This window comes from Podarcis raffonei, chromosome 10 (assembly GCF_027172205.1).
Source record: "Podarcis raffonei isolate rPodRaf1 chromosome 10, rPodRaf1.pri, whole genome shotgun sequence".
NCBI lineage: Eukaryota > Metazoa > Chordata > Lepidosauria > Squamata > Lacertidae > Podarcis > Podarcis raffonei.
In genome coordinates this window covers 49,001,282-49,023,880 of record NC_070611.1, presented here as the reverse complement: position 1 = coordinate 49,023,880, position 22,599 = coordinate 49,001,282, and the positions used below count along the sequence as shown (strand labels likewise).

The window sequence follows — 22,599 nt, the reverse complement described above, 5'->3', positions numbered from 1 at the left end:
GTTCTGAACCTGCAGCTCACAGAGTTGTGAGAAGCCTCAGATGGTTGTTGAGATAGCAAAGTAGCAGATACAGTGGTACCTTGGGTTAAGTACTTAATTCGTTCCGGAGGTCCGTTCTTCACCTGAAACTGTTCTTAACCTGAAGCACCACTTTAGCTAATGGGGCCTCCTACTGCCACCGTGCCGCCGGAGCACGATTTCTGTTCTCATCCTGAAGCAAAGTTCTTAACCTGAAGCACTATTTCTAGGTTAGCGGAGTCTGCAACCTGAAGCGTATGTAACCTGAGGTACCACTGTACCAAGGAGCTATGAGCCCTTCTGCTGGAGAATGGAAACAGTGGAGAAAATAATTCCCTTTTCCAGGTTTCTGACAATAGCACTTATGCTTCGTTGCTGCAGAACAGTAGCAAAGATCCAGGAAGAAGCTGCTTTTCAGCTTCAGAAACAGCCTTTATATTGGATCACATTTAAAAGCAAAACCTTGCTTGTTGTCAAGGATAAAAAGAACCCTACATTATTTTTTCATGGGGCAGGAGTGTTACTAGCTATGCTGAGGTCTCAGTGAAGTGATTTCTTTTCTAATCTAAATTTCTTCATAGCATGAGTCACTTTATTTCCTGTCCTAAGCTACTAACTAGTACTACTAGTTGACACACTCTGTTTCCCATCCTAGAAATGGCTGTATTACAGCCATTTGTGAAACGATATTTGAGTTTGATCGACACAGACTGATGTAGCTGTATGGCCTTTTTGTTCATATGGCTCCCTGCATTTGGGAAATGTAATGTGCTGAATGTATTGGGGAAGATTTACTGAGCATTTAAAAAAATGTTTGGGGGGAAATCCGAGGCAAGCCATTAAAACATGTTTTACAGCTTCAAGAACAGTTAAATCAAAGGAATCGGCTGCCAAATGAAGTTGTGTAATTGCTATCACTAGAGATTTGTCAAGGCTAAGTGTGCGCGTGCGCATGAGTGCATGTATCTGGGAGAGTATGAAATCAGTCTTGCTGCAAAGTGAAATGAGATTAAATCATTTGCCATTGGCATATCCCTACTGAAATAATTTCCTCGGTGCTGCTCACCTTATACCAGCCTGAGCTGCTTCGGCAAAGGGGTATCCAGATAGCCAAGAGGATTATATTCCTAACCTCATCCTTCTTTTCTTTGCCTTCCCTCCATCCTTTCAAGTCGGAATAAAATGAAGCACATGTGAAAGGCAAGGAAAATGGAGCCCAGATTGATGTGACCTTTATTATTTTAACAGCATCTTTCAGCACAATTTACAGAGTTGCAGGGCTGCAAGGAACAGAGTTGGAGTATAAAATAACATAAATAAATAGAAGAGGAACCAAGGAGGTCAGCAAAAAACAGTTGGAATCAGGCAATGAAGGGTGCATGAAGGGTTGAGATTGGTCAATGCCTTTATGCTTCAGCCACCAAGGTTGAGAATTCTGGAGGAAAAAGAGAGAGGAAGAGGAGACAGTCAAGTTTGCACCCTATGAGGGCTGTGATGAAAAGGACCAGCCTCGTTGTTCATGTCTTCTGAGATCCAGTTGTCAAATCACCAATTTCACTGGTGTCAGGAGCACAAGCAGGGAGTACGGTAAATGTTTTAAGGCAGTCTTCGCTAACCTAATCCCTCTCCGATATTTTGGACTAAAACTTCCATGATCAGCCCCTGTCAGCATAGTTGTGGGGCCCGGGGCTGATGGGAGTTGTAGTCCAAAGCATCTGGAGGTGGTAGGTTTTATTTCTCTTTACTCCTTACTCTTTACACTTATTTCACTTCGTCGTTTCCTGACAATTCATAGAATTGTAGAGTTGGAGTGGACCGAAAGGATCATCTAGTCCCACCCCCAGTTAAGTTGCCAGGTTGGGATGCAAGAGATTTGGCATTGTTAGGTCTGTACATAGCTCCCACCCTGCAAGCTGGGCTGACCTGGGGGAGCCTCAACCTGAGGGCTGGGCTAATGTTTAATTAGGGTTCACAATTAAACATATGGTCAGGCAAGGAGCAGGGTGGGGAAGGAGGTGCAGCCTCTCCCCATCACCACCATTGTGCTGAGAACAGGTCGGTCAAATCCTGCAGAATGGTACTTCACAAGTACCTTCTCTGCAGGGAAGCCACTTCTGAAGGAGTAACCTGTAGTCTACAGGATTGAATTTTTTTGGGGGCCTGCATCTCCACAGCACGTTCCTGTGGGTTTTGTGTGTGCCTCACTTTCTCTTTGGTTTCTCAGCTGCTCTCCTTTACCTCTATGGAATCTTAGGGCAGAAGGGTTCCTGCACATACCACCCAATTCAAAGCAACCAGGAAAAGGTTAGAGACCTTAGCTCCTAACAATATTGACACCCCCATTTCCTAGTCACTATGCAAATCGAGAGGCCCATCTAGACTGACTTTTATTGGCTTGCTTAGAGATCTGTTTGGAAGGGCCACCTTAGTAGATCTCCATCTCCTTCTTGGACTCGTTTTTGCCTCTTAATGGCCATGGAAGACTGCCAGATCAGCACATGACATGTCTCTCTCTGTTCCCATGGCCAAAGACACAACTGAAGTGCTGGCTCTGGGACACATGCCAACTCCTGTTTCTAGTACACCAATATGACCTAGATTTATGAATCATACATTTCCCCTGGCATGCTTCATGGAAAGAGGTGGTGGCACAAGAATACAAACATGGTCACAGTAGAGCCAAAAGGGTGGAGGAGGGTGTCTTTTTTGCAATGTATGCGTATACCTAACACATATACCTACATGCTGTCCTGGCAGATTAATCAACAGCAGGAAGCTAAAGCCATGTCCCTTTGCCTTACTTCACATCCTTCACCCTCAGCTGTGGGTAGCAAAGGTGGCAATGATGCTAAATTGCCAACTGCATGTGAACTGGCATTAACTCTTTGCTCAGACCCTTTGGCAGCTACTAGGACCCACTGGTGCTGACACCTGCCCTGGGCTGCCTGACTTGGTCTAGGAGCCACATTTTTAGTTTCCTCCAATGCCCATAATGTAACAGTGCTCTGTGGGATATTTTATGCAGTCAAAACAACAATACATGTTTTGCCAGATAGGCACATGAAAGGGCTGAGGCTCACAGAACTTTCCTGTAAACCTGCTAGAGAGAACTGCCTGAAGTCAGCTGTGCTTTTCCTCTGAAGCCTGCCCTTTCACCCAAGTCCCATCACTTTAGACTAGCATTTCTCACCTTCTGATAACTGTGCCCCACTTATGTTCTGAATTCAAAATGGAGATACACCTCACCCTTATACCCGGGAGACTCTTTAGACAATGACAGAATGAGAGGAAGTCACTCTCTGAGGTATATGTTTGCATGACTGACTGTTCTGCCCCAAAGGATGTGTACCCAAAGCCATGACTCTTGCAGAGATGCAGTGGGCAGCCTCCTGCAAAGAGAGGTGAGTGTCCTGCTGCACCTTTGCAGCGTAAATGATTGCACTTGGGAAGACAGGCGAACTAATATCAGTGTACTGGAAGAAGCAAAGATCACTAGTGTTGAAGCAATGATTCTTCAACATCATCTCCGTTGGACTGGTCATGTTGTGCGGATGCCTGATGATCGTCTTCCAAAGCAACTACTCTATTCCGAACTTAGAAATGGAAAGCGCAATGCTGGTGGTCAACAAAATAGGTTTAAGGACTGTCTCAAGGCAAATTTTAAAAAAATGTAGTATAAACATTGACAACTGGGAAACACTGGCCTGTGAGTGCTCCAGTTGGAGAACAGCCTTTACCAAAGGTGTCATGTGCTTTGAAGACGCTCGAACTCAGGACGCAAGGGAGAAATGTACTAAGAGGAAGGCACGCTTGGCAAATACACACCATGATCAACTCCCACCCGGAAACCAATGTCCCCACTGTGGAAGGACATGTGGATCCAGAACTGGCCTCCACAGTCACTTACGGACTCACTGTTAAGACCGTATTTATGGAAGACAATCTTACTCGGCTACAAGTGATCGCCAAAGAAGAAGACCTTCCAGTGCAATGATGTGGTAGAATGACTGATTGGAAGGAGATTGCAGAGACGCAGTGGACAATCTCCTTGGAAACTAGCTGCCTTGGGGCAACAGGAATATCAAATTACTGAATTAACATCTTTCTTGTGTCTTGTTTCTTGTGTCCCAGCATACATTTTGAAAATCATTCCTTTTCAATGCATGCTTGTTCTTGGTATTATTTCTGACCTGCTAGTGTTACATTTGAACTCTCCAGGGCAAAGCACCTACCATCAACACCAATTTTGCCATCTCCATCCTTATCTCCAGCGGCCAAGAATTCCTTGGTTTCTTTATCAGTCAGGTCCCTGGCGTCAGGGGTAAAGCCCTTCAATACAAACCTATCAATGAGAAGAATGGGGGAGGGGGAGAGTAAGCTAATGCATGAGAACTCCGAGTTTACCAGTTTTTAAATTTCATGCATGTAGCACATATTTGCTATCTAAATGTACAGACAGCTTTTCCTCTGAAAGGTGCTCCAAAGTGGTTCAAAGCACAGAATAAAAACACAATCAAACATAATTTTGTTCAGTTTTTAAAACATTTCACAATAAAAAAGTAGGGCAGCACTAAAAATGGTAGAAAAGGAATTAAGCCATATGTGAGGGTCAGGTAGAGCAAATGCACATCCACCAGATACTGAAAGGCCTTGGGGTTTGTACTGCAGGTCTATTTGGTGAAGGAATACCATACTTCAGGCATAATCATAAAAATAAAACAAAATACCAATTTTTGGCCACAGGTGGCATCACTTCAGATGATGGTGGCATCTGGAGCAACATCTCAATTTATAGGGGTGTGTGTTGTATATGGGACAAGGTGCTTCCTAAGTTTCAAAGGGCTTTCAAGGTTAAAACTAGTGCTTGAATTTGGCCCAGAAGCAGACTAGTATAAAGGTAGCCAATGTGGTGCCTTCCAGATGTCAGAGTACAACTCTCATGACCCCTGTCCATTGGCTACCCTAGGTGGAGATGATGAGTGTTGTTGTCCCACAACAACTGGCTACTCCTGGACAAGGAACTAGTGGAGCTTTCAGAGGATCAGTGTTACACCATGCCCCCCCCCCCCCCCGTGGATAGTACCATGTAAAGGTCACACTGCCTCCTTCTGGACCATCTGATGTTTCCAATTTGTCTTCAAGAAGAGCCTCTTAGAAGGCATGTTTCTATAGTCAAGTTGAGTGGTTTACTATAACATGCATAATGATGGCTAAGTCCCTGGTCTCCAGGAAAGGGTACAACTGGCAGATCAACCACAGGTGAGGGAACACGCTCCTGGCTAGAGTTGTCACCTGAACATCTGAAGCTAAGAGCGCCCCTTAACCTGCAAACTTAAGGAGGTGTGTGACCCTTTTCACAAAGCAGCATTTCCCCCAAGAACCACCATCAACACCTCTACCTCTGCCTTTGCCTTGCCTGGATTGAGTTGATTTGCTCTCATTCTGTCCGTTACTGAGCTCAAGCACAACAGGCTAACATGGCCCTGTCCTGCCTTGTGAGGGTGACCTTCCTAATGTCGCTGAAAGAGAGGAAATTGTCACATGAGGCTGCTTCAGGTGGAAGAGAGTCTCACAAGGGAAAGCTCTATTTCAGATGCTTCAGCAGTTATTTCAAGCCACGTTACAGATTCCTTCCATCCGTTCTCTTTTGAGAATACTCCTCTTTTTAAGTGCTTACTTCATGAGCTCAGCCCCTGCAAGCAGGGCTGTAGCTGGGTGGGGGCAAGGGCTGCAAGACACCCTCAGGGGATAATCCAGATCCCCTTCCTTGAATTTTCATCTTTCATCTAAAAAATAAAAAGGCTAAAGCCCTCTTACTTGCAAAGATATAAGGGAAAATAACATGTAGGCAATATTTGATCCAGTAAGAAGGCAAACAACTCCAACCCAATCAGCACTCGACACTGACTTTTTAATTTTTTTCTATTAACATGAAATGTTATTAAAATGTTTAAATAAATGATATACCTTTAGGCTGCAGTCCTAAACAGTAAGCCTGATTTAACTCAATGGACTTACTTCTAAATAGGCCAAATTTAGGCTGGAGAAGAAAAGACTGAGAGGGGAGACATGATGACACTCTTCCAATACCTGAAGGATTGTCCCACTCTAGAGAACAAAGACTTGTTTTCCAGTACCCTGGAGGGCAGGGCATACCTAATGGGCTTCTGTGAGATGAGGGTAGATTTTGGTTGATCATTAAGAGAAACTTCTAAAAAGCGAGAACAGTTTGATGTTGAAACTAAATACTGGGGGTGGGAGTCTCCCTCCCCAGAGGTCTTCATGCAGAAGCTGGACATCCAACTCCTGGAGATGCTCTTGCTTTGGATTTCCAGCCTCAAGAAGTTTGGGCAAGATGGCCTACAAGATTCCTCCAAGTATATGATTCTTTGACATAGGACTTGAATGGAGAACCTTTGGCCCTCCAGAAGTTCCTGAACTACAACTCCTATCAACCCCAGCAAGCATGGTCAATGGCTAGGGATGATGGGAGTTGTAGTTCAGCAACATCTTGAGGGGCAAAGGTTCCCCACACCTGATTTAGGATTACCCTTAGGATGAGAGCCCTTAGGATGACTTAGGATGTAACCTTAGCCTTTCTTCCCCCGTGTCTGGCTACAGAACTGAATTTAAAATCACCGACTCTTACTCTTGGTTGAGCTCTTGGATCTGCATTAGTTGTATTTCACCAGTCAAGAACATTGAATAAACTTAGCTTATCCTGGTTGGACAAGTGACAACAATTTTTCATAAAGCAGGCCTTATCACAAAACAAGATATCCCTTTGGGTCCTAAAATGGCACCACTTAAACAGCTCAGAACCACTTGCAATACCTAAAGGATTGCCTCTCCCCATATAAACCACCCCAGACCCTGAGATCATCATCAGAGGCCCTTCTTCATGTGCCTCCTTCACAAGAGGAACATGAGTTTTCTGCAGTGGCTCCCCAATTGTGGAATGCTCTCTGCAAGGTTTGTCTGGCACCTTCATTATACACCTTTAGATGCCAGGCAAAAATGTCCCTTTTCAGCAAGGCCTTTGGCTGATTAACATCCTACATCATTTAAATGTGTGTGTTTTTCGTGTGTGTGTGCTATTGGCTTGTTTTGTTCTTGTTCTTGTTTTTATTATGCACTTTATGGTTTTATTCCTGTGAACCGCCCTGAGATCTTTGGATGAAGGACAGTATACAAATATAAACAAACAACTATTCAGAAACTGTTCCACAACTTTCCCACAAGGATCTCATTACTCACCTGATGACTGAAGTTTGGCTTACTATTGCAAGGTATTGGAAGACACTAAATGCAGACTTACTGCATTTGAGTTCTGGATCTCACAACTCTGGGACTTACCGGTAATATTACTGGAGAAACTGACAACCCTTGTCCAAGAGAGTTGAACAGAAAAGAAAACTACTACTTTCTGATTAACCCGGCATAGTTTTATTACATTGTTGTTGTTGTTTAGTCATTTAGTCATGTCCGACTCTTTGTGACCCCATGGACCAGAGCACGCCAGGCACCCCTGTCCTCCACCGCCTCCCACAGCTTGGTCAAACTGTTTTATTACATATGCAACATCAATAGAACATTGTTATAGGCTTCCAAGGATACATGGCAACCTGTGGAATGTTACCTTTGATTAAAAACTGAAATGACTTAAAAGCTAAATGGAATTAAATAGACATTTGGTGCTTCTGCTGGGGGTGGGGGTGATGGTTGATTGTTGATTGCTTCTCCTTGTATAAATAAGTGAAAACAAAATATTTTGAGGGTGGGGAGCAAAAAGATCAATTAATGTTTAGGTATGGGGCATGTGGATTGTCTTTTCTGTTGGCTGATATTAGTCATATGATGGCTGGTAGCTTAACATCTTCTATGCATATATTGATATGACCAGATGCTGAAATTTTTAAGACCAGTCCATGCTGCACATTATTTCTACAACCCATATTTTAGTTGGTATATGAGAGGAACACGAATCTTTCCTTACTTTAGTTCATCCTCCTCAATGTAACCGCTTTTATCTTTGTCCAGAATGTGGAAACATTTCTTCACATCTTCTTTGCTCTTAGCTTTCAATCCCACCAGCTGAATGAACTTCTTGTAGTTAAAAGAATCGGCAGCTGCAGGAAGATGGAGAATTGAAGAGGGCACCTCAGTTTTAGAGTGGCTGACAAGGCACTTTAGCAACCTTAACTCTGTAAACAGGCCCATTCATCTTTCACTTTTCAGATGGCATGGGGTTGGTTAATTCATGCCAGCTCATTGATAGTGACAGCAACAACACCAGTGGATGCTTGCATGTGCGAATGGGCCACCGTAGGTCTGGCACCACAAATCATTTCAAACACAGTGCTTTCCAGTGGAGTCAGTTCACGCATTCTGTGGCAGGCAGCTAAGTACAGAGAAAATTATTATCTATATCGGAGCAGGAAATAGATCTGTTTGAAAGGCCAGCTCCTTGTCTCTCCCACCCTGTGGGCCTAGTTTGACAAGTGGGCAGCTCTGCTCACCTGCCATTCACCCAATGTCACAATGACATCAGGTGATCCATTTTGGCCTCTGGTGACAATCAGTTGATTGTCAGGCCTTGCAAAGTGCCTGCAATTTGTTGTTGGAGCTTGCAAAGCACCAGAGAATTCATATGCATAGATTCCCTTCTCTCCCTGTTGACGGAGGCGCAACTAAGTATCAGAGAGGATTACAACAAATATGTCTCCTTTCTTCAGTTATGGAGCTCAATAGCAGGATCCTTGAGAGTCCCAAGTAGTGATCTATCCAAATAGTGACTAGAACCAGAGCTTCTAAGCTTTAGCAAAGTTGCAGCATTGTCTAACACCATGGACATAACTGGGAAACTGCACCAGAATGACTATGGTAATCTGGAAGGTAACTAGTTTCTGCCCCACACCCATCCCCCTTGGGGCTGTTGAGAAAATAATAGAATTGTAAAGTTGAAATGGACTCTGAGGGTCATCTAGTCCAACCTCCTGCAATGCTGGAATATTTTTGCCCAGTTGGGGCTCGAACCCACAACCCTGAGATTAAGAGTTTCATGCTTGATGTGCCACAAATGTCTAACAGAGGTCTGTGTGAGCTGGGAACCTAGAAGAAATATTTGTGGGCTAGTCACTTTTGTGGCCGAGAGTGGTGGAAATTATTGATTTTATTATAGCATTTCTGTCCCATGTTTCCCAATGGTTCGAAGCAGTTGGACATCATGGGCTGGGTGGTGGGTGAGAGATACAACTTAAATATAAGCCAAGGGTGACTTTGACTTTATTTGGAAGAGACTCCCAGAGGTATTCTAGCTCCTCACCCACAACCAACACACACATTTCAGGAACCAAGACTGACATTTTTCTGGTCCTCGCTGGCTGTCCATGAGACAGGCACATTTGTAAAGCAGAGACAGGACAGAAAAGACAGGCTTTTGAAAAAGGGTGACTCGGGTAGCTCTGAATGTGGTATGACCTGGGAGCAAGGGTGGTGGAAGACACAACATTTCAAACACACCTCCCTCCCCTAAGCATCACTGTAGCAGCCCTGCTGCCAGGGAAGACAACAGAGGCCTGCTGTTTTACTTGTCATATTTTGAGTCTGTCACCTGCCCTGCACACCTAAGCAGCGGGGTGGTGGAGGAAGTGGAATAGAGATAATAAATAGCCCCACAACTCGTAGTCAGGTGTGCTGATAGATCAAGGTTTTCTCCAAAGGCTTCCCCCCTTATCATTCCTTGGTATGCATATTATTTAGGGCAGTTACCCAGAGACTGCTGTAGCACAGCACAGTGCTTCTTTTTCTCACTCTTGCAAGTAAAGGACATCAGAAGCTTAAACGCTTCTGAAATGAAACTTCGAGACCCGTCTCGCCAAGGGCTCTAAATCCGGGGGAGGCGCTAGGGAAATCGAACGCAGTGACCTCTAAGAAGTGCCCTGATTAGGCCGGCCTCCTTTGATGTGGGCAGCAGCCTTTGTCCGCCGCCGCATGCAAATCAAGAGAGAATCAATGAATGAAAAAGAGGGAGAGAGGAGCGGGGTGGGGAATCAGCCTGGTCTTCATATTGGCCCGTATTTCCCGCGGGAGCCAGACTTGCGAGAGCAATAAAGTGCCAAGGACTAAAGCGATTTGCAGACGAGCGCGCCTTCCCTTCGAGTTTTTGGGCTGCTACTGCGATGAGTTTCCTTCCGAGCTCAGCCCTTGGCTTGGGCGTTCTCGGCAAGGTCGCCGCGTGAGCAGGGAGAAGGAGGCAAAGAGGACATCGTAGTGGTTTAGGGTTGGGGGGGGGGGAGGTGGGTTGTAGCATGTCCATTCGGGTCGAGGCCAGAAATGTCCTGTTGGCTGGAAGTTGTTTAGAACACAGATAGCTGGGCAAAGCAAATATCTTGTGCAGGCGCTAAGCTTCGGAGAGCTACAGACACCTGGGAAAGGTGGATCTGGCCTAACTGGGGTGTCTCTGCCTTGTGATCCTGGTTTTGCATGCCCACATGTTTGAGGGTATCATGGATTGCAGAGTTGGAAGGGTCCCTGAGGATCATCTAATCCAACCCTCTGCAATGCAGGGATATGCAGGGATCGAACCTGCAACCTTGGCGTTAGTCTGCGTATGTGTGTGGACAGGGCCGAATTAAAGGTTTCTCTGTTCAGTTCTGTCATTGCAAGCTGCCTTACACGGAGTCAAACCATTGGTTCTTCGAGCTCAATATTGTCTACACGGACTGGCAGAGGCTCTCCAGGGTTTCAGACAGGAATCTCGCCCAGATTTACCTGGAGATGCCGGAGCAAGCACCGACCCTGGGACCTTCTGCAATCAAGACAGGCACTCCAGCCACTGAGCTATGGCTCTTCCCAGGCCAATGATCTTCATTGACCTTTATTTAGACCGTCACCTTCCTTCCATAAGGGAGCCCAAAGCGGCGTAGATGTGGCTCCCAGGAAGTCTCCTCCAACCCAGGCACTGGCCAGACCCTGGCTTGCTTAGCTTCAGCAAGGCGGTGACCTCACATGCCTCCAGACCCTGACTTGGGACCGAAGGCGTGCTTCCAAGGAGGGAGCTGTCCGAGTGGGAAATTGGAAGGTTGGTGCCTCACATCTAAGCAGTGGGGCTGCCAAATCCTGCAGCCGGGGGTGGGTGGGTGGTGGATCGAGACCCTTGAGTTAACCCTGTCCTGCCCACAGTCCTGAACCGTGGACGGCAGCTTGCATGTTCAAAAAGCGGGAGGAAGCCTCTCTTGCAGGCGAAGTTTGGACCTTTGTAGACACCAACCCCGCAGCCCCGCTTGACTGAAAGCCACGGAATGTCTTTAAAAAGTTATGCATCCTGAAAAGCAGACACAAGCAGAGCAAGGGATGCGAGTCCTTGGAAAGATGGATAAGGAGGGGAGGTCGTAGCTGGGGGTGGGGGGTGGGGTGCTGCCTTGCTGCCAGAAGGGCTCCAGATTACTCAGGGCTCCCTATGCCAATCTTTGGGGCTGTCCAAATGTGGGGAGTTCTCCGCTAGCTGCGGCGCAGAGCCCTCCCGCAGTGGATTCTCTTAGCAGTAAAATCAACGAAGCATTGTCTTGCCTTGCTAAAGGTGTTCCGAGGAAGTTAGCAAGCAGAGGAGGACGTGAGCCCCGGACTTGGACCGGCTCAGCTTGGCAATCTGCGCTTGCAAAACCCCAGCCCCCCCCCCCTTCTCACCGCATCTCCTTGGGCCGGACTTCGGAAGATATGCGCCCCACTCTCCGCAATGCCTCCCCCACCCCACCCCCAGGCCACCCCATCTATCCCGCCGGTACTTGGAAGTCTCCGGCGTGACTCACCTGCAAAGGCTGCCACCGCCTTCTTGATATCGTCAGCGCTGAGCACGTCAGTCATCGCCATCCTTGCAACTGTTGGGAGGGAAAGTGCCAAAAGATTTAAGAAGAAGAAGACGGGAGAGGAGGGTGTGGGGAGGGGGGCGGAAAGGGAGGGAGGGAGGGGGGAGTGCCCTCCTCATCATTTCTGCTCATATGACCAAAACTGCAGTGCCGGGCGGGGATGGCACACCGGGAGAAGGGTTGGAGGGGTGCCAGCTACAAGCAGCAGCAGCAGCAGCAGCAGCAGAAGGAGAAGAGCCACGAGGCTGTGTGTGTGTGTGCGCGCATCTCTCTGCCAGACGAACACCAGTTTGCAAAAAAAGAGAGGGGCCGGTGCAGGCTAAAGGGGTTGTGGCCGGGGCAAGAGGTTTGGGTACTTTCTCTGCACCCGCAGTCCCAAGCAGCACCTGGCGTGGCGGGAAAGAGTTGCAGGCGGGAAGTGAGAGACAGCCATGTCAAGGTCAACCTGCCGGCCGGTCCAGGGAAAGATAATGTGGTGGGACAAAAAAACCAGAGGAAGACAGGACTGCCTTTGGAGCATCTCTTGATGGAGATGGGAGGGACAGCGATGTCTATAGACACATCCCTATCTTGGATGGGAGGGTTTGTAGATTTATATCTAGGACTGGAGCGATATCTGTCTATAGATAGATGAAAGCTAGGATGAAAGGGGTGGCTATCTATCTAGGATGGGAGGGATCTATCTACAGTGGTACCTCGGGTTAAGAACTTAATTCGTTCCGGAGGTCCGTTCTTAACCTGAAACTGTTCTTAACCTGAAGCACCACTTTAGCTAATGGGGCCTCCTGCTGCCGCCGTGCCCCCGGAGCACGATTTCTGTTCTCATCCTGAAGCAAAGTTCTTAACCCGAGGTATTTCTGGGTTAGCAAAGTCTGTAACCTGAAGCATCTGTAACCCGAAGCATCTGTAACCCGAGGTACCACTGTATATCTCTATATACATCTAAGATGGAAAAGAGCTATGTTGAACTATCATCTATCTATCAGCTATCTCTAAATATATAGCTGCATCTAGGTTGGGACCGATACCTCTGTCCTGGATGGGAGGGAGGGATGTAGGAAGTATCTCTAGGTTGAGGGCCATAGATTCTCCTCTCCTTCCTTCCCAATGAATCCTCACAACAAATCCATAAAGTAGTTTTGTGGTGGAGCTTAGCTCTCCCCCCCCGTTGTTTTTTTTAAACAGAGCTTACTGATTGGCCAAAGTTCACTATCACTGTGAAGATTTGAACCCAAGCCCTCCAGTCAAAGACCCCCTGCTCTAAGTAGGAGACTTTGTTTATTGATTCTAGAGAAAGGAGAGGATTTCTGCAGGTGTAGCTTTCCCCCAGCCCTGCACACCTTTCCAAATCCCTCTTTCTGCACAGTTATTTAAAGTACAACCCCACCAACATCACCTGCTTCTTCCCATCCGGTCACCTTGCGGTGGTTCCACCTGTTAGCAAACCAGCAATGGAAATGGTAAAAAACCTACAGGTGAACCACAGCATCTCCGGTGTGCTCTAGGACCCAAGCTGCTATCCTGTAAGTTAAAGGGACCCCTGACCATTAGGTCCGGTCGTGGCCAACTCTGGGGTTGCGGCGCTCATCTCTCTTTATCGGCTGAGGGAGCCAGCGTCCAGCTTCCGGGTCATGTGGCCAGCATGACTAAGCCGCTTCTGGCGAACCAGAGCAGCGCACGGAAACGCCATTTACCTTCCCGCCAGAGCGGTACCTATTTATCTACTTGTGCTTTGATGTACTTTCGAACTGCTAGGTTGGCAGGAGCAGGGACCAAGCAATGGGAGCTCACCCCGTCGCAGGGATTCGAACCGCCGACCTTCTGATTGACAAGTCCTAGGCTCTGTGGTGTAACCCACAGTGCCACCTGTACTGAGGAGTAAAACCCCACTGAATACAGTGTGGCTTCCTTCTGAGTATATATGCATAGCATTGAGGTTCACAAGAGTCTACTACTTCATAGGCTTGTCGGATCATGCCAAGGGATCTATAGTGTTCAGCGTTCTAACAGTGAATAAACCATATGTTTCTAGGAAGCTCACAAACAGAGCATGGAGACATGTGCCTTGCTTGCCCTCCAGCAGCTGATATTGAGACAATTTGCTTCTGGTCATAGAGGATCTGTTGAGTTATCATGGCTAATAACCATGAATTCCATCCATGAATTTGTCCTTTTCAAAGCCCACATCCTGTGGCAGAGGGTTCCACAGGAATCTATTCACATTTACTTTTATTAGGTGCCACTGAGTTCTAATATGACAAGAAAAATGTCTCCCTATGAACTTACTTGCCAAGAAAACTCCATGGACATAAAAAAGGAGAAGCTTTGAGAAGAAAGTGAGAGTTTCCAAGGCATGCTCTGGTTCATGGGGTCACGGAGAGTCGAACACGACTAAGACGACTAAACAACAACAAATGCACTTATTGCTCATCACTCAAGATTTTAAAAATATTGACCGTGCAACCACCCTAAACTTATACTAAAAAGCTCAGAATGGTTTAGCCTTTGCTACTAGGGGAGGTTCAGAAAAGGGCAACCAGCTCCTTAATCATCATGGCTGTCCCTCTCTGCATCTTTCTCAGCTACAGGATATCTTTTTTTAAATTAAGTGATCAGAAGCCCATGTGATACTTCAGATGTGCTATAGATTTTTATAAACAAAACATGAAACACAGCATTTGATTTTCATTCATTTCCTAATGACCCCCAACACAGAGGGTAACATTCAACTAATGTTTACTCAGAGTAGACCTATTGACCTATTACTCAGAGTAGACCAAATTAGACATGGCCATTGGTCATTAATTTCAGTGGGTTAAAGTTAGCTGAATACAACTCACTGCTGCTCACTGAGTGACGTATCCATCAAAACATCAATATCTTTTTCTTTATGAGTGTCAGCCAATTCAGGACCATCCTATGTATACAGAATCATAGAATCTTAGAGTTGGAAGGTACCCAAGGGTCATCTAGTCCAACCCCAGCAATCCATGAATCTCAACTACAGCATCCATGGCAGATGGCCATCCAACCTCTGTTTAAAAACCTCCAAGGAAGGAGAGTCCACGACCTCCCGAGGGAGACTGTTCCACTTTTGAACAGCTCTTACTATCAGAAAGCTTTTCCATAAGTTTAGCCGGAATCTCCTTTCTTGTAACTTGAAGCCATTGGTTCGAGTCCTACCTTCCAGAGCAGGAGAGAACAAGCTTGGAAGTGTATATCATTGTTTTTTGACCATAGTTTCCTTTTCACCCAACCTGGAGAGCGCTTCCTGTCTGATTGGTTATCTGATAGCAAAGAGCTCTCAAAACTGGGTGAGAAGGAAACAGAAATGTACTCCCCACCCCAACTGCAAATACAGTGGTACCTCGGGTTAAGAACTTAATTTGTTCCGGAGGTCTGTTCTTAACCTGAAACTGTTCTTAACCTGAAGCACCACGTTAGCTAATGGGGCTTCCTGCTGCTGCCGTGCCGCCGGAGCACGATTTCTGTTCTCATCCTGAAGCAAAGTTCTTAACCTGAGGTTAGCGGAGTCTGTAACCTGAAGCGTATGTAACCCGAAGCATATGTAACCTGAGGTACCACTGTAATCCTCAGCCCTGCCCATCTCATTACTTACCTCATATCATATCCTTTATAAACAGATTAAATCTTTTCTTTCTTTACTACATTTATAAATTGTCCTTCCTCCAAGAGGAACACAGGGTAAAAGATAAGACAACAAGACACATCAGTAAGTAAAGCACATACACACACAGCAATCACAGCTTTTCAGTGTTAAAAAAACAAAATATTGATCTGCAAAGGTATCATCCCTAAGCCACTGTGGGGTAGTGGTTAGAGGTTCAAATTCCCCACTAGGCCACAAAGCTCACTGTGTGATTGGGCTGAAAAATAAATAAAACATTATTAAACCTGGGTGACCTTGGGCCAGTCACTGCCTCTCAGCCTAACCTACCTCACAAGGTTGTTGTGGGGATTAAAGGGGGGGGAAGAACCATGTATTCCACCTTGAGCTCCTTGGAGAAAATACATAATAATTAACACTAAAGTGTTTAGCAGTGATAAGTGGAGAAAGTGAAAGAAGCTGGGCAGAGGGAGACACAAGGAGCTTTAAGAAGCCATTTGAGCATGTGCAAAGGAGCAGCAGATTGAGGAAGGAATCACATTCTGGAAGTGAGAACTGATAACAGAGAGGAAGAGAAACAAGGACACTTATTCCAGAAAAGAATGAGCAGGAACTTAGCAGCCCAAGCAGGAGCTGCATGTGAGCGAAGCAATTACAAAGATGAAAAGTAGAATTTTGTATGCCATGTTGAAAATCAGCAGAAGATAATGAAGCCCATAAAGCAAAAGAAAACTTTTGCATTGCGGGAAATCAGTAGTGGCAGCATTTGCTATGTGTTGACCACTAAGGGGAGTCATGTAACTCTTTCTATTTTCTCTCACTCCCTCAATATCACCTTCAGAAATGTGGTCAAGGGGTGACAGTAGGCTCCCAATATTATATTACCGGTACTTTTCTGAGCCTGCCGTTTCCATCCACAGTGATTCTTTGGAACCCCTACTTCATGATACGCTTCCTAGTTTATTGACTTCACCCCCTTTCTGACATAAAGAGCAGCACCGCCACAGAATGCCCTTCTGCATCCTTTCTATAGCGTTTATGTCCAGGGAAAACTGTATTCTGTTGACTTCTCCTTGTACCACCAGGTCCCTGATACGCACCACTATCCTCTTTTAGTACCAAGCATTCCAATGTTTCCATTTTGTTTTTGAGGCTTCTGGCATTAACACAGAAGTGCCTTTAAATTGTGTCGCTCTCCAAACAAAATTTCCATGCGCAGTTTTGCCATATCATTCTTTGGTCTCCTTTTGTTTATTACATTTATATCTCATTCTTCCTCCAAGGAGTTCATTTTATCCCCACAAACCTGCACAGTAGGTTTGGCTGCAAGAGAGTAACTAGCTCAATGTCACTCAAGTGAATTTCACTGATGATTAGAGAAATGAAATCGGGCTTCCCGGGTGCTAGTCCAGTACTCAAACTATTTGGCCACTGTGTTGCCATAAGTGATCTTTCTGCAGAAATATTTGGCTCTGTTTGTGCTAATTTTGCCTTATTCCAGAAGAATCAAATAGCTGCAATCTACACTAGCCCACTGGCATCACCCATGCTTGCTGCAAGGCAGGCCACAGATGGATCAATCTGCCTTTCAACGGTACACAGTAAATATGTCCATCTGCTAGCAAACAGAGGAAGGTCTGGATGGGAGAATCTGCTAACGGGCATTACATGCCTCTCTGCAGTTCCTCAGTGGAGGGGCTGATCCCAAAACAAGAGAGTCTCTTGGAAAGGCTGCTCAAAATGTGCAGAAATGCTTTCCAACACTGTGAAATCAATCCTTGGGGAATGAACGCCTCATTTATTTTATGGCTTCCAATAAAAATGCAATGTGGGACTCCAAGATCACTGGGATCTAAAGAGATACCTAAGTCAGCAGTAGGCCCAGGAAGAGAATCATAGGGCAGGGCTGTAGCAGACTGTCAAGGCTGTGGATCTGACAGCATAACCCTGGCTTTGGCAGTCATTTCTGTGCTGAAGTTAACAATATGAAACAGCAGAGTGACTCTTCTGCATCGTCTTGCAGCACCTTTTATTATTTTCCATGAGATTTTGTAGGCAATGGCAAACGGGTGGTGCTGTGGTCTAAACCACTGAGCCTCTTGGGCTTGCCAATCAGAAGGTCTGCGGTTTGAATCCCCGTGACAGGGTGAGCTCCCGTTGCTTGGTCCCAACTCCTGCCAACCTAGCAGTTTAAAAGCACACCAGTGCAAGTAGATAAATAGGTACCGCTCTGGCGGGAAGGTAAAAGGCGTTTCCGTGTGCTGCTCTGGTTTTGGTGTTCCATTGCTCCAGAAGCGGCTTAGTCATGCTGACCACATGACCTGGAAAAACTGTCTGCGGACAAATGCCAGCTCCCTTGGCCTGTAAAGCGAGATGAGCGCCACAACCCCAGAGTCATCTGCAACTGGACTTAACTGTCAGGGGTCCTTTACCTTTTAGCACAGCTATAGGTTCTTGCTTAGAAGAACCTGTGATATATGCATGTTTAATCTTAAAGGCAGGGTTGGGGTGAGGAACCTGCTACCCATCAAATGTTATTGGGACTACAACTCCCATCATCCTAGGTGATTGCTTGGGGTTGATGGAATTTGGAGTCCAACAATATCGGGGGGACCACAGGTTCTCCTGCTCCACTTTAAAACATGACAACCCCTTTTTGCAGCTACTGTGGGCCACTCTTCCATGCTTTCAAGGACGAAGCAGTTTCAGAAGTACAGTAGAGGAAGCTGAGGACCGGGATTTTATCCATCCTCTTCTCCCTGTTATGCACTCTCATCCAGTCCAGGAGTTTCCAATCATCTTCATATGCCAAACTGCACCCAACATTAAATACCCCTTTAAAAAGTGCTTCAGCTGGCCACTTTTACTTTGAAGAAAAAACTGCCATGGAGCATCCAATCCAGATCTGATGTGGTCCACACGAGTTTGCCTCTTGAAAACCCTCCCTAGCTATTGTCAAACACACCTAACTACGTACATAGGAAACGCACCCAGGGAAGGTGACCCGCAATGGTTCTCCTCCTGCCACTGCTTGCTGTTACAAGGCAGAGGAAGAGCTCTGTGAAACTCCCGAACCGTGTGAAATTCGGGTCAAACATAACTTCCATGCTACCACCAGCTGTTCCTCTGCCTGGTATGAGGTTGCAAAATAGGGGTGTGTGTGTAAAACTATCGCTGCTTTATTGCGGATCTGTAGGAGAATGCAGGTTTTCCAGTGACACAGAACTCTTTGTCGGGCAGAAACGTGGTCCACCACAAATCACATCTTGAGGTCCTATTTTAACAGAGAAAGGGCGTGTTGGGGATGCAGATCACTCGCCATGGTTTGCCTCTCTTTCCCCAGTGCTTTACCCTCCCTCCCACCTTCAGTACAGAAGAGAGAAAAAGGCTTGGGGTCTCCGCGGAAGCAGTGAGGACGCCCATGGGGACAGGGAGAAGTTTCACTTGCACCCTTTATCCGCGCGTCCCTTTTGCTGTTAAAACCAGAGCCCCCCCACCTCGTTTCTTTCTACACGATCGTGTCAGCAGATCCTGGTTTAATCACAGTTTGACTTGTCGCGGTGGCGTCTGGTTTCCCTCCAAAGCACCCTAGGCTGTAACTTTGGTCTCTTTCTCTCCCACTCGCCCCCCACTGCTCCCGATTTGGAGAAGGCGGCTAAGTAGACCCTTGCTTGAAAACTCCGTCTTTCCATCCGGAGAAAGAGGGAGAGAGAGAGAGAAGCGGGGAGGAAGGAGCTTGGTGGTGTTGATGCAGCAGCACCTGTTCCCTACGATACACCCGATACTTTCTGCCCTGGTTGCCGCGGCCCTTACTCAGCAACCCCTCGCACTCAGGCGCCGCCTCGGGTCACGGTGCGCCAGATCTTCCCTTGACCGCCCGCCAGACCGCAGAGATGCTCGGCTTGACGCTTGCTGCTGCTGCTGCTGCTGGTGCGAGCAGGACTCGAGTTTCGCACCCACTCCGCTCAGCTGAAGGTGCGATTGCCTTTAGAGGACTGCAACCCCAGGCCCGCCTCCAGCCTGCTCCGCTTTTGCTAGCCCATCCGCAAGTAGCCAAACCGGGCTGGCGCTCCTCCTGCGCAAGCCTTTACTTAACAGGAAAGATGGAGGTGATAGGAGGCCGAGGAGATGCCCTTTATCCCCCTGCTCCCGTTTCCGAGGTTAACAAGGAGTTACCAAGGCCCCCAAGGGGGGACTAGAAAGAAAGCAAAGCAATTACATAAAGAAAAATCCAGCGGAAGGCGGGTCTTTGGCATGAAACCAAATAATATCGGCGATAGTTGAGCCACCTTTGCAGGCAAAGTTAGGAAAGCAAGCTTTAGAGTAACACAGGATTCTTCGTCAGGAAACAATCGTTTCTTTAGGCTTTAAGGATCTGGTGCAAGGAAAAATGCTGGACCTTACATTCATTTTAAAACTACATAACAACTGTTCTGGTAACCGTCTGTGCAATCTGCTCCAGTCCAACTTATTTTGGGGGTGAGTGGGGAAGCCTCTTTCAAGTAGGGCAACGTAAAGCGTAAAACGTGGGAAAAGCTAACAGGGTTCTATCACCTACGCACTCACGAAAAGCGAACATAAAGCATTGCTCTTCCTGTTTTTGCAAACTGAGAGCTGGGCTCGAACCTCTGAGGCTTCAAGAGGACCGCCGCAGCATGCATTGCGCTCCGCAGGCCCTCAGCTCTGCGCTCTCTCGCTCTCTCTGTCTCTCTCTTGACACCTGAGCGCTCTTTGGTCCAAGCCGCAAGCAGAGATGGAAGAATACGCCTGCCTCATCTTTGCAGTTCTCAGTTTTCCTGCCTGCCTCTTTTGAAATCATCTCCAAACTTTGCACACTTGACTTTAAACACACACACACACGCACGCTTCTTCCCCTGAAGAAATGTGGCAAGTGCTGCTCACGTTTATATGCAGGGTTTTTACGAAAGAGAGCAAAACGGGGGCAAAACGCACCCAAAGCATTCGGGTTGCTATCATCTTCGGGGTTACAAGAGAGCACGAGGGCCCAGCTAAACAGGCAGCCGATGAGGGCGCTTGACAATCCCTTACTCAAAGCGATTGTTCGTTTCCTGATCTCGGACTTTCCACGCACAAATACGCACCGAGGTCAGATGCTCGCCTCCGCCCTTCTCTCTAGCTTCAAAAAAGGTATTTTTAAGGCACACCCTGGTTGAATTATTCCTCCCCTTCCCGTGCTTTCTCAATAAATCCCGCTTCTCGCTTCCCCATGCCAGTTCCACCGCCCTCTCCTCCCTCCCCCCTTTGAAGTTTCCTCCTTTTTGGATTTCCCCCCTTCACCTGTTCCGATTGCCTTGCTGGGGAAGGAGAAAAAAGAAGCAGCCCCGAGCTTCTTCTAACGCGGGGGATACTTCTGTTTTATAGGGGTGGGAGAGTTGTACCCTACAGGTAGAGAGAGACACCGCACCTTTAGAGACCCACCCCCCTCGTCCCCCAAACCCACAGATGAATCCTTCTTGGAGTAACGGGATCCACTCTCTCTGCCTCCATTCCTGAAACTTACCTGTCTAACGTTTGTGCCAGGCGCGCTAGGAAAGGCTGGTGGGTTTTTGAAGGTGCTCACACAGGAAGGTGAAACCCCGGGTGGGCACCCCACTTATATAGGCTCCTTGCCTCTTCTATTTCGGGAAGGCGATGTCCCCCTCCTCGCCGGTGTCAGATACTCAGGGACGGTGATGGCAGTATCACATTTACCTTTCCCTAACTAATCAAGCGGCACTATTAATAATCCTTGGCACCCACCTTCCTCTCGCTCCCGAAACCTATTACATCGGCAATCTGGCGGGACGCTCTGATGAAACTTCCATTTATTTGTCCCCGGAGAATCGAAATGACATCCCGTCCCCGCGCGGCTATTTAAACTGTGTGCCAAACGGGAGGGAGGATGGGATTGATTGGAGGAGCCCCCGCGCAGAGCGGCCACACCTGGGTGGGGAGGAAGGAACCAGGGCAGAGCCGCGCCTCTGTCAGGGCAGGTACGGTGGTGGGTGTGTTATGGAGCCGAATCTGAGCTCAAAACACTCACCCCCGGATACTGGCATCAGGAAAAGCAAAGATCTGTGAAATAATAATAATAATAATAATAATAATAATAATAATAATAATAATAATGAAAATTAAGCTAATTTGTATGTATTTGCTTAATTGGCTTCTACTAGACACCAGGAGGGTCAGGGAACACCATCTCATCCCAGGGAACTTTCCTGTAGAAAGAAGAGAATTATACAAATATTACATGTTCTTGCCTGGTGCTTCACGACATATATTTAGTTGCCAGGCTGAAACGTTTCTTTGTAACGAGGCCTTTGGCCTTCTATGACCTTTGAAATTGGGTTGTGTTTTTTTTGGTCTTGTTTATGTTTTTGGAGAGGGGCTTTTTAGTTTGTTTTTGTTTTATTATGTATTTTGCGTTCTCATTTCGTATTTTTATGTTGTGAACTGCTCAGTGATCTTCAGGTGAAGGGTGGTATACAAATTACATACATACATAAATACATGCTATTGCTTAGCACTTTTTTGGCTTCTGAATTTTTTTTAATTGTTCAAGTTCATTTCCCCAGTCATAAGGACTAGGAACTTTTAAACAATGGAGGGGAAAAAGAAGTCCTTTTAGGAAAGTGGGAAACTGCTTCCTACCAGGATCGGACTGTTTGTCCCTCTGCCCTGAATGGCACTGGCTTTGCAGGGTCTCAGGAAAAGATCTTTCCCCATCACCTGTAACCCGATCCTTTTAACTGGAGATTCCCAGGATTGAACTTGGAGCCTTCTGCTTGCAAAGCACCTGCTCCTGAGCTGTGGTCCTTTCCTCCTAACCCCAGTTGTAAATTGCAGACATCTAGTTTCCTCATAACCCATGGTAAAGATGAATGGCCAGAGGACCTTTGCTCCCTTTGCCCTTCTCCAAAGTGTCTTGCTTATCCCTGTTTCGTAGTCATCATGCACCAAATACAGAAGTCTGCCTTTACTCACCTCTGTTGGTGGTCTCTTGGACATGTGGCAGGCTAGAGCCCAGTACTAAGGAGCAGACCATGCACTTCCTGTTACTGAGAGTGTGCTGGAGTGCAAAAC

General features: G+C 46.8%; 1 protein-coding gene across 2 annotated transcripts in view; it reads right to left on the bottom strand.

Moving 5' to 3' along the window:
• Nucleotides 1-1,228: 1,228 nt before the first annotated feature.
• The window catches only part of PVALB (parvalbumin), a 43,997-nt gene continuing 22,626 nt past the window's right edge, over nt 1,229-22,599 (bottom strand). The window contains exons 1-5 of one of the 2 annotated variants that reach the window (XM_053404634.1): nt 21,035-21,158; nt 11,829-11,897; nt 8,015-8,147; nt 4,251-4,360; nt 1,229-1,453 (exon numbers count right to left, since the gene is read on the bottom strand). In XM_053404634.1, coding sequence (XP_053260609.1) covers nt 1,425-1,453; nt 4,251-4,360; nt 8,015-8,147; nt 11,829-11,889 — 333 coding nt within the window. In that variant the 5' untranslated portion in view covers nt 11,890-11,897; nt 21,035-21,158 and the 3' untranslated portion in view covers nt 1,229-1,424. Of the gene's footprint in view, nt 1,454-4,250; nt 4,361-8,014; nt 8,148-11,828; nt 11,898-21,034; nt 21,159-22,599 lie in introns of those variants that run through there. The other variant, XM_053404635.1, reaches the window with a different exon arrangement.